The 12,565-nt window shown below is 39.9% G+C and overlaps 1 protein-coding gene across 1 annotated transcript in view; it reads right to left on the bottom strand.

Annotated features, from left to right (window-relative positions):
• Positions 1–12,565, bottom strand: part of Slc1a1 (solute carrier family 1 member 1) — a 69,862-nt gene that overhangs the window by 20,019 nt on the left and 37,278 nt on the right. The window contains exon 3 of the mRNA XM_090329718.1: positions 1,045–1,137. Coding sequence (XP_090185844.1) covers positions 1,045–1,137 — 93 coding nt within the window. The remainder of the gene's footprint in view (positions 1–1,044; positions 1,138–12,565) is intronic.

Raw genomic sequence — 12,565 nt, 5'->3', positions numbered from 1 at the left:
TGGAGATAAGAGTCCTACAGACTTTCCTGCACAGGCTGGCTTTAAACTCAGCCTCCTGAGTAGCTAGGATTAAAAGTGAGAGCCATCAGCACTCAGCTTTCTTTTTCCTTTTCTTTCTCCTCTTACCCCCACAATGATCTTTTAGTAGTTATACCAAAGGGGTTTCAATTCAACATGCCAGTTTACGAGTATAATGCATCTTGATCCGTGGGGAGGTGTCTGAATGAAGGTTCTTCATATTCCAACCCCTGGAAGCTTCTTTGATATCTTTCTGTAATCTTTACACAGATTTCTGGCCTGTCCTCCTGAGAACACTCCTTGTCTTGTCTTCCAAGCAAACCTTGTCTTGCTTTCTTTCCATACCACAGGTATATTGAGAGTTCTCATGTGTCCTCCAGAGGGCAGAATGAAGGACCATAGGTGGGAGTTAAAGGGAAGTTAGGTTCAGTTTACCGTGACAGAAAGAACGGTCTATACTAAAGACTGTCTTGAAGCTCAGCTGGGGCCTATGGAATTAATGGAGTCTTGTCTCTTGAGGTGTTGGGAGGTGAGAGGAGAGATGTGGCATTGGAGATTATTTGACTGGAGGGAAGCAAAATCAGGCTTAAAGTACAAGAGTTCCTCTCAGAACATTGTTCCTTTTATCAAGGGGATTTGGACTTTGCGAGAGTTTGGTAGCCATTAGCTTTTGGTGAAGTGGGAAATGCACTGAAAAGCTATCTTCCCAGAACTACTTTATAATTACACTCCACTTTCCTCTTATGGGCCCATCACAGGGTTTCAGATTATATAAGCTCTCGGCTTCACTTCCTTCTACTTAATGATCCTGACAAGGTACAGCACTGTTGCTCACTGTTTATTACTTGAGACTTTAAGAAGGACGTGGATGGTCAGATTCAGTCAGTAATGTGTTTTCCCATTAAAAGTGCTATTGAGTCTTCAAGACAAAATGGTCTAGGTTAATCTGCATTTTTAAAAGATCGACTATTTTTGAATAAAACATGACAGTTACGTAGAGGAAGAAGTCTTTAGGAATAGTGTTACCTAAGATTACTGCAATGATGGTTGTACAGAAGTAATACACCACAGCACGCAGACCAATTTTTCCAGATACATTGGAATCCAGTGCAGCAACGCCTGAAGGAAGAGAAGAGACAAGCTGATGCACATTCATTTTGAGATGCAGATTTCTAGGACTGTTGACTCAGTCCTCACAGAGAGCTAAGACTGTGCCCTGAAGTTCTCAGCACCCTCTTGCCACCTCAGTTGCTTAGGATCAGATGCAATGAGCAAAAGGCAGCCCTTGAAACTGGGCAGTGGTGGCTCATGTCTGTAATCCTAGCTACTCAGGAGGATGAGATCTGAGGATTGGGATTGGAAGCCAGCCCAGGCAAGAAAGTCTGTGAGACTCTTATCTCCCATTAAACACCAAAAATATTGAGTGAGGCTGAGGCTTAAGTGGTAGGGTAGTAATTTGAGCAAAAGAGCTCAGGGACAGTCCCCAGGCCCTGAGATCACCGTGAATTTGCACACACACACACACACACACACACACACACACACACACGAATATTTCAAGTTCTGAAAAAGTCTTAATGCAGAATTTGATGGTGGAAATCCAGTGAGGCACAAATTCCTGGGTAGGTTAAGTCCCATGGCTTTTCCCTCTGCTCTTCTTGGGGCCAACTTGAAATGGTTGCAAGGAGGCTTTTCTTATGAAATTGCTCTAAGAGTCACATCAAGATGTATACCTTGTGTCACTCACTGCACTTTATGACAAACCCATTTCGGAACTCAGTATCAAGGAAAAAAATCTATCTTGAGTTCAGCTGCCCTTTATCACATCCTAAGAATCACACAAATCCTGACTGTTTTCCTGTCTGCCTTTTCTGACAGAAAGCTGAGTCCATTGCAAGGACTCAGAAAAAGTGTACGTGATTATAAAAGTAATACAGATTCATTGCAATTACAGAAATACAAAGATGAAAATTAAAAAGTAACAATCACATGCTGGTGAGTTCTCTTCCAATATTTTCTCTCGAAGTTTTGAGAACATAGAAGAGATGATGTTATAGTTTTTAACCTACTTTATTCTTGATACTCTATTATAAGCACTTCCCCTCATTGTTGCAAACTCACCTGAGGATCATTTTCCTGACTATACAATACACTGGTATGTGGCTGTATCATAACACATGCACATCCTTAGTGCTGGATCTTTAGACTGTCTCAGGGCTTAATTCAATAACAAATGGTAGTAATTTCATTATCTATCCTGACTAGCATATTCCCTTCTTTTTTCATGATTTTCAAATTGCTTCTAGGTGAACAATCTCATCTCATATAACAGCTTCTGTTGTGAGACATCTTAAAATGTCTCTTTGAAAGGATAGAAATGACCTCCCAGGATCATAAAGAATTGAAGAAAGATTTGCAATCATGCTGTTAGACCTAGTTTCAAATAGTTTTTGTTTGTTTATTTGTTTGTTTTTTGGGGGAGGAGAGTCATGGGGCTTGAACTTGGCCTGGGCACTGTCCAGCTCTTCAGCTCGAGGCTACCACACTACTCCTGGGCATGAGCATTGTCCCTCAGCAATTTAGCTCAAGGTTACCGACCTATTCTCTCGCCAAGCCCCATTTTCTATTTTCTAGAGGTTAATTGGAGATAAGAGTCTCAGGTCCTTTTGTGCCTGGGTTGGCTTTGAACCTCGATCCTCAGACCTCAGCCTCCTGAGTAGCTAGGATTACAGGTGTGACCCACCATACCCAGCTTCAAATAGTAATTTTTTTTGTGGTTCATGGGGCTTGAACTTGGCATGAGCGCGGTCCCTGAGTTCTTTAGCTCAAGGCTTACCACCCTACCCTTGAGCCAAGCCCTATTTCCCATTTTCTAGAAATTAATTAGAGATAAGAGTTTCAGGTCCTTTTGTGCCCGAGCTAACTTTGAACTTTGATCCTCAGATCTCAGCCTCCTTAATAGCTAGGATTACAGGTGCGAGCCACTGTGCCCAGCTTCAAATAGTTTTGACTACCAGTAGAACAATAGAGTGTTGCCTAGACTTGAGAGGCTTCTGTAAAATGTCATGGGTGGCTGTTCTGGGGCAGAAGGCATATATCTCTGCTTGCTAGAGATCCTTGCCTTTGCCTTCTATCAAGAATGCATGTATAATATAAATATGTCAAATGATGCTTCCTAACTAGACTTCTGCAGGGAGAATGGGGCGAACTGAGAAGTAACTAAGGCACCATTTAGAGAATTTAGACTCTGTTCCGCATGATTTCTAAAACAAGGATTATATTCTGAGTCACATGATCATCAGGGAAAATGAATTTGCACTTTCAACATGCTTGAGTTGCTCCGTAGCTGACTGAAATGCCTCAGCTACAGGGTAGCAGGATAAAGGAAGAGATTGTCACAACTCACTTCAAAAGACGGGGTAGTAAACCTGTAAGGCCATGAATATTTGGAGATAAATTACTCGTCTCTTTAGCAGCACCCTGGCATGCTGGAAAGGGCCTGTACACCATCCTCTCACACATAACAGTATTCATGAAATGATGACCATATCATAGAAGTCTTGCCATCTGCTGTCACAGCCTTGATGACAGAGTTTATATTTTTCTTCTTTTTATACAGCCACAGAATTTGGTGTGCTGAAGAGGAGCTCTGTTATTGATGACAAGATAATTAAAAGAATAGCTATGCAAAAAACAATGACAAGAACAACAAAAATGTCTAAGAAAAACTCAAGGCTAGAATTCAAAAATAAATGAGTAATCTTGTTTTTAGATCTTAAAAAAGAATAAGCCAACAAGCCAGGTGCTGGTGGCTCATGCCTATAATCACAGCTTCTCAGGAGGCTGAGATCTGGGGAGGAAGGTTTGAGGTCAGCCAGGCAGAAAACTTTGTGAGGCTCTTATCTTCAATAAACTACTCAAAAAAGCCAGAAGTAGCACTGTGGCTCAAGTTGGTAAAATGCCTGCTTTGAACAAAAAGAGCTCAGGGATGGTGCACAGGCTTAGAGTTCAAGGCTTAAGACCAGCACATAAATAAATAAAACAAGCCAATAAAAATGTCAACATATAATTTTGCTAGGCATACTTTATAATTATAAACTGTACCTATCGCATTTTAGAGTATTATTTTGAGTTCATTTTTTCAGTCTATTATTTGGGGGAAATAATTAGAATAGTTACAAAAGTAATCCATAAGTTAAAAAGAAATAAGGTATGTGAAGGAATGCACCTTCCATCTGGCAAATGTAATGTAACCCTTCTATTAATTACAATAAAAATATATGAAAAAAAGAGTAATCCTGATGGCATCACAGGCCTGACTTCAAATTATACTACAGAGTCACAGAAACAAAAACAGAAAGAAAAAAAAAAGAAACAAGGTAAATGCCCAATGACTCACATCTCTCAGCCTCGCTCCTCAGAAAGCTGAAATCTGTGGATCAGAATTCAAGCCCAGGCAAGAAAGTCTACGAAACTGTCATCTACAGTTAACCGCTGAAAAGTTAGAAGTGGAGCTGTGGCTCAAATGGTAGAGCATTAACACTGAGCAAAAAAGCTCAAGGAATTCAAGCCCTAGAATCAGCATCAACGAAAAGAAAAATGAGGAGGAGGAGGAAGAGGAGGAGGAGAAGGAAAGAAAGAAAGAAAGAAAGAAAGAAAGAAAGAAAGAAAGAAAGAAAGAAAGGAAGAGAGAGAGAAAGAGAGAAAAGAAGAAAATAGGGGAATAGATTAGTGACAGAATTCTTACCTAACATGGCCCTGTGGTTATATCCTAGCATTGCAAAATGCAAACAAACAACACAACTCCAGTTCCTTCCACCAAAACCAAAACCAAAACAAAAGACACCCAGACTCAAGAAAACCACAAATTTAATCAAATTCCACAAAACTACAACCTGCATACGCATCCACAACCCTGATATGATGGTTGAAATGCCTCCCATAGGCTTGTGTATCAGGGGTCTTGTCCTCAGCTGTTGGTGCTCTTTTTGGAAGGTTCTAGAAGCATTAGGAGAGTGAGGCCTAATTGGAGGAAGTAGTTAACTTAGGGGTGGAGCAGCTCCATAGGGATATCTTGCATCTGTCTGTCTGTCTGTCTCTTTCTCTTTTACCTCTCCATCATGAGATGAAGAAGCTGTTTTCCAAAATTCTGATGCTGCTATGGATAATGGTTCTACCCAAGCACCCAGAGCTAGACAACCATGACTGAATCCTCTGAAATCATGAGCAAGACAGATCCTTCCCTTAAATGCTTCTCTCAGGTATTTGGTCCCAGTGATGAGATCCAATGGCATTCATGTGCCTGACCTCACATAGGATGGCTTTTGGGGTATGTTTTTCTGTGTTGTCCAGGTTTAAGTAACCTCCATTTTAACAAATGTTCAGCTTCACAGGGAGGTTGCAGTACTGCTCTGTGATGTGTGTTTGGTATCCTCTCAGGATTTTCTTCCAGCAGTGAAACAAATTAAATTTTGGGGTAATTGTTTCCAGCATATGTTAATATGTCTTCATTTGTCTTAATGATTTGGCCATGGGCTAGTGCCTCTGCTGGTATTTCAGGATTCAACTGGCAATAAAAGGCTTCCTAATAATGAGATTCTTGATGGAAATATCTTAAACAAATACATCCTGAACAAGTCAGCCAGTCCCTTTCAGTTGGAATAATTATACCTTATAGTCACAAAAAGAGCTTGCTTTCTCAGCTTTCTCATCTCTGTCAGTCCTAGATATATCAGAAATTCATTCAAATCACCAATTTATATCCTATAAAATTAAGAAGAGTGACAGGCACGAGTGGCTCACAGCTATAACCCTCGCCTCTCAGAGATTGAGATCTGAAGATCGCAGTTTGAAACCAGCCAGGGCAGAACAGTCTCCTTGAGCCTTTTATCTCTAAGCACTCAAAAACCAGAAGTGGTGATGTAGCTCCAAGTGGCTGAGTGCTAGCCTTGAGTCAAAAGAGCTCAGGAACGGAGCTCAAGATCTGAGTTCAAACTTCATAACCAAAAACAATAAAAAATATGTTTCTGAGTAGGCTAATACCCCACCTACAAATAATGATGATAATAATTTTAACAAAAATGTTGAACAGACCCTACACTGAGTAGTGACTTTCTTTCTCCTCCTCCTCCCCTTCCTCCTCCTCTTTTCCTTCTTCTTTTTTCTTTTTCTTTTGGTCCTGATCCTAGGGCTTGAATCCAGAGTCTAAGCATTGCTCTTTTTTTGCTCATTTTGATTGATATTAATAACTTTAATAACCTTTAGTTCATATTATAATCCCATGAGACATCACTCTCCCCATTTCTCCAAGGAGAAAGCTGTGACCTCAGAAAAGGCCTTTAAGTAACACACCCAGCTTCCTAAAGATCATATACATGAACACTATGACATACTGGCTTCATCCATATGCAGTAAAATTCTAGAACAGCACAGGCTAGGATTTCCTGTGATGTGAAAGTAGCCTGTGTTTCTTCTGCTGTCCGTCAAAGTAGCCAAAGCCACACATATGTGGCCTTGTGACTGAGGGATTGAATTTAAGTTGACTAAGTTTAAATTCATCTCAATTTATATAACCTCATGTGGCTAACCCCAATCATATTGCATGGCATCTCTTCACATTTGCAGCACCAAGTCAGGGAAAACAGGACAATGGGCTGCAGTTTCCTGACTTGTGGTTCCATATTGCTTCAAGACCCGAGGCTTATTCTTTCGTGAGTCCCTGGTGCAATATTATTATTATTATTCTCCAAGATTTTCACATGACAGGAAAAGCTCTAGGTTTTTAGGTGATCTAGTTATCTTTCTGTTACCAACAACCCATTTCAAAGGTCTGTTTTTATGTCAGAATAATGTGGAGCTTACCAGGTTGTCTTCTTAGAAACCACTTATACACAGGGATTTTGCTTGGTTCTCAGGACTGGAAAAAACATTCCTGTCACTCATAAAAAATTCCTGACACTTATAAAAAAATAAAACTGGGCCGGGAGTTTAGTCTAGTGGTAGAGTGCTTGCCTAGCATGCACGAAGACCCAGGTTCGATTCCTCAGTACCATATATATAGAAAAAAGCTGGGAATCGTGCTATGGTTCAAGTGGTAGAGATCTAGCCTTGAGAAAGCCCAAGGACAGTGCTCAGGCCCTGATTCAAGCCCCAGGACTGGCCAAAAAATCAAACTAAAACCCTCCATGTGAGAAGATCTATAGCATCTCAGTATCTGTCAGAACTTGTTCTTTCATTTTTACCTCTTCTTAAGAGCCTTTCAAACTGCATTTTTCCCTCTAGTTACCATGCCTGTGAAATTGTGGTATTACATATAAAGTCTATTTATGTGTTAAATGAAAACATGTGCTTCCCTACTCCTCCCACCCTCACCCTGGAAAGTAAGATTCGTCTTCCTCTACTCTAACTCAGCTTCTGCTGCCTTGGAGATAATATTGCCACCATGGAGAACTCATGGGCAATGAATGTTCACCACACCCAGGAATTGGTTGCCATCCTCAGAGTCTGATGGCGGCCCCAGTCCATCATGTACCAAAGCAAGGGACAACAACATGCTCATCTTATTCTCACACGAACATCTCCACACCTGGGAAATCTAGAGGAAAATCTCTCACAGCCTGCTTCCCAAACTCCTAGTTTCTGGACGCTGATGATGGTGTTCAGGAGATGATGAATGAGAGGCAGTGTGCTCACACCGTACAAAGCTCGTGTATTAGGACTGACATAGATATGATCAGAAATGCTATTCAAAAAAAGAAAAAAACCCTTTAGGGCCGGGTGTTTGGCCTAGTGGTAGAGTGCTTGCCTAGCATGCACAAAGACCCGGGTTCCATTCCTTGGTACCACATACTTAGAAAAAGCCAGAAATGGTGCTGAGGCTCAAGTGGTAGAGTTCTAGCCTTGAGAAAAATCCAAGGACAGTCCTCAGGCCCTGAGCTCAAGCCCAGGACTGGCAAAACAACAACAACAACAACAAAAAAACATTTATAGTAATTGGGCAGGATTTTTTTGTTTTTGTTTTTGATTTGGTCAGTCGTAGGGTTTGAACTCAGGTCCTGGGCTCTGTTCTCGAGCATTTTTCCCTCAAGGCTAGTAATCTCCAACTCAGACCCACAGCACTATTTTCGTTTTTCTGGGGATGATTGGAGATAAGAGTCTCATGGACTTTCTTGCCTGGGTTGGCTTTGAACCACAATCCTCAGACCTCAGCCTCCTGAGTAGCCAGGATTAAAGGTGAGAGTCGCTGCACGCAGTTTAGTCATCTTATGTCTGTGGAACATAATGAAAAACAGGGCTGGCATTTTTTATGTTTTTGTTTTTTTTGCACCATTGTTCTAGAAAGTCACTTTTATTATGGCTTATGAAGGCTATTGGTAGCAGATTAGACATTTAAAAGTTGTGTTTTCCTTGATTCTCTTGTGTAACTTGATGCTTTATGAAACCCTTGTGTAGAGAATGAGTTCTGTGGATTTTTAGTGGAACCTGAGGTACCACCAGACAAAGTTGACTGGGAAAACTCCAAAGAACAGGTGACACCTGAATTGGGCAGAAAAAGATGTACAGGATTCTAGTTACCTGTGAGGTCTAGATTGTTCTTGAAATTTAGGGAGAATTTTGAGGTTGGCTGTGGCCTAGAAATAAGGGACAAAATCTTAGTGTGTGCTTGGAAGTTAGGGGCACCTGTTGGCTCTTCATATTGGGGGAAGTGGGAAGAATAATTTCTTTTTTACCTAAGGAGGAGGCCATGATAAACTGAGATGCTGGCTCCTGACCAAAGCGGTCATCACCCAGACATTCAGTAACAGCACTACAAAGGAAGCAGAGCCTGGGCTAAACAATAGTGTGTTTTAAAAATAGACATCCAAGAGCAAAGGTCTCCTCAGACAGCAGGGTCAGGAAGACATCCTTTTCAAAACATGAATCAAATCATTGTCAAATACTTGTCATCTTGTGGGCTGAGATTACAGTTGATCCCATCATACTCAGCTTCAAGCTTCACTTTTATTTATTTTTTAAAATCAATAGTTTCATTATTTAACGCCCATCTTTCTCGCTAGACTGTAAACTGCATGAAAGCAAGAGAAAAAGGTATTTGTTTGTCTGCCAGTATACAATTTGTGCTAATTCTATGGCAGAAGCTTAAGAGATGTGCTGACTAAATAACACAGTATTTGTGTATGGCTCCTTCCCTCAAATTCTTTTTTTTTTTTAAAGATTTTTATTAATACGGATATTTTTACATCATGTTTCAAATGTCAGGTTTAACAAACAAGTATTCAAGAATGGAACCTCTATAATCACTGGCACATAAATTTAAGAACAAAATTAAAATTAAGCTGTGAGTTTATATGTCATAGATACATATTGATCTATATCATAATGTCTATAGAGAACATATCCCATCATAGATTATTTTAAATTTATTTTTTATTGTAATTAATAGAAGGGTTACATGATATTTGCCAGATAAGTGGTGCATTAATTCCCATACATGGATACCCTTTCACATGTCTTGGTCCCCATTTCCCTTCCCCCCTCCCCCACCCCTCATCTTGTTTGCCCCCGTTCCCTATCCAATTTCAGATAACCAAATACAAATATATCCGATATATCAGGTAACAAAGTGAGATAGTGTAACAATATGAGATAACCAAGGGACAGTAGAAGTGATGAGAGATAACATAGTACCTTAAGAACAACAATCATTAATTATATGGCTTATGTTTACATCATATTTTAAATGACAAGTTCCATCATAGATTTTTATGTTTATGTAGTTATATTTATATCTCCAAGATTATGTCAATGGCCTTCAGTACCCAAGTACTGAGTTATTGCACTTGTACTGTTTGGATCTAATATCCACATATCAAGGAGGCCATGTGCCTTTTGTTGCTTTAGTCTTGACTTATCTCACTCAGCGTGATTTGCTCTAGTTTCATCCACTTCCCAGCGAATGCCATTATTTTATCTTGTCTGTTGGCTATGTGAAATTCCATTTTGTGTGTGTGTGGATATATAAATATCACATTTTTTGTATTCATTCATCTGTAGTAGGGCATCTGGATTGTTTCCATTGCTTGACTATTGTGAATAGTGCAGAGATGAACATGGCTGAGCAGGTATCCTTATCATATCCTGGGTTATGATGCTCAAGGTAGATGCCCAGGAATGGTATGGCTGGGTCGTGGGGAAGGCCTATTTTTAGTTTGTTGAGGAACCTCCAAACTGCCTCTGGAGTGGTTGTACTAGTTTACATTCCCATCAGCAGTGCAGTAGGGTACCTCTTTTTTGTACATCCCCACCAGCATTTGTTTTCTGAGTTCAGAATATTGGCCATTCTGATTGGGGTAAGGTGGTATCTTAGGGCTGTTTTTATTTGCATTTCCTTTATGACCATGGATGAAGAGTATTTTCTCATATGTTTCTTTGCCACTTTAACCTCTTCTTTTGATAGGTCCCTCTTTAGTTCCCTTGCCCATTTAGCTGCAAATTCTTTTTTCAGGCAATGTCCTGGAATGGAATTCACCAGCCCCAGGTGGTATCCCATAATCTGTGTGAATTTGGAAAAGTGGTTTGATCTTGGGCCAACCTCTGGTTTCCTTATCTCTAAAGATGAAGGCCCCGCCCACTTTACTACTTCTTAGAGTTGCTATGAAGAGTAAACAAGCTCAAGATTTTGAAATGCTGAAATATTTATTTCATTACTCAAGGAACACAAAGCTGGATATGATCTCACTTTGTTATGCTAGAGCATAACAAAGGAAATCTCAGTAGCCTGGATTAATACCCTTGGGACATTAAAAGGGAAAAGGCAGAAGGGAAGAGGTCAAATATATATATTTTTTGGTGCATAGTTTACCTATGGTACCCTATTTCTTAGAGCCATTAGTACAAATAACTCTCTTAATACAGGTTATATCATCTCTTTAACCTATTCTGTGAGGTTAAGAAAATAAACCAGCCCTGGGGCAGTCAGCTAAAGATGACTTCTCAGGTGTCAGTCCAGCCATCCTCCATTTGACGTTCAAAATAACATCATATTAAGATTCAAGGGAGAATTCAAGTAGTATAATTCCTTAGAAAGTCAAAGTTAAAGTTCAGCAAAATGAAATACCAGGAAGTAGCTACTCAAAAGTAGTGGGGTGAGGTCAGGGGGAAAGGGGTAGAACAGTGAAGAGGAGAAGGGAGGGGGAGAATCCAGTCAGGAATCCAATTTATAACCTACAAAATTAAGAAAAGTGAAGGAACAGGTGGATAGAGGAGGGATGGATGAGAATGTTAAAAGGGGTAACTTTGATCAAGTAATAGTACATTCATAAATATAATAAGTCTTTGTTAAATGGCAATTCCTCTATACAACTACTTAAAGACAAAAGATAAAGAAGAAACGGCCAGAGATAGGCTTGTCTCTGGGTTCTTAAGAAGCTAGAGCTGTTCTAACCTTGTTTAATATTGCAGTGGGTATTTGGAATTGGGACCAATTGTTCACAATACACTCTAAGCTTCTCAGGAGGCTTATTGTTCAATGAAAGCATTAAACACAACCCAGAGGAGGAGAGGAATCCAATGATTCTCTTTCAAAGTCTATATGAATGTTTGACATCAGAAATTAGTTTATGTCTCAATGAGACATTTCTGGTTTCCTGTCACATCCTAATAATAATAACAAATTTTATTATTACATAAAATTATATTAATATATTACACAATTATAATAGAATATTAACATAATGATTATTTACATAATAATTATTTAACATAATTTTTGTCACTTGTGGGACTTGACTTCAGGATCTGGACACTCTTTGAGCCTGAACCTTTTTGTACTCAAGACTAGCACTCTACTACTTTGAACCACAGTGCCACTTCTGGCTTTTCAGTGGTTAATTGGAGATAAGAGCTTCACAGGGACTTTTCTGCCAGTTGGCTTTGAACAATGATCCTCAGATCTCTGCCTCCTGAGTAGCTACGGTTTACAGGTGTGAGCTATTAGCATCTGACAATAATTATTATTATTTTGATTTTTTGTTCCTCCTTATCCAAAGCTGTTTCCATGTTCTGAAAGAAGGTACTTGGTGCTATCACCTGTGTAGCTATATTCTACTGATCTATTATAGCTTTAGGTACCAAACTTCTGATGGTAGACGGAAAAAAGAGCGAGAAGTATACTGCACATGAGATACACCATGACATAGTACTGTTACCTTTTCCATTTAAAAGGTGAGCATGAGTCAAATAACTTGTGCAAGGTTTCACATGTATTCAACGAAAGCATCGGGATTTGAACCCAGGCATTGTGGATGCTAGGTGAGTGCTTTTGGACTCTCCTAATGGATGGCTACTGCACCACTGATGCTTGTTCCAGGTGTTCATTTGGAAAGACAGTCACTTTATATCTTGATGCCCTGTGTCTACAAGGACAAGTTCAAATCCCTCAGGAAGGGACGCAAAGCCAATAAAGCCGCCAGCTCACTCTTCAGTTCCATTGTTCCTCCCTAGGGTTTCTAATATTCCAGTTTCTTCATTTTCTCCCAGCATGCTATGC

Source organism: Megascapheus bottae, chromosome 3, assembly GCF_031878675.1.
Source record: "Megascapheus bottae isolate mThoBot1 chromosome 3, mThoBot2.hap1, whole genome shotgun sequence".
NCBI lineage: Eukaryota > Metazoa > Chordata > Mammalia > Rodentia > Geomyidae > Megascapheus > Megascapheus bottae.
The sequence above is the reverse complement of the archived record's forward strand: the minus strand, read 5'-3'. Positions and strand labels throughout refer to the sequence as shown.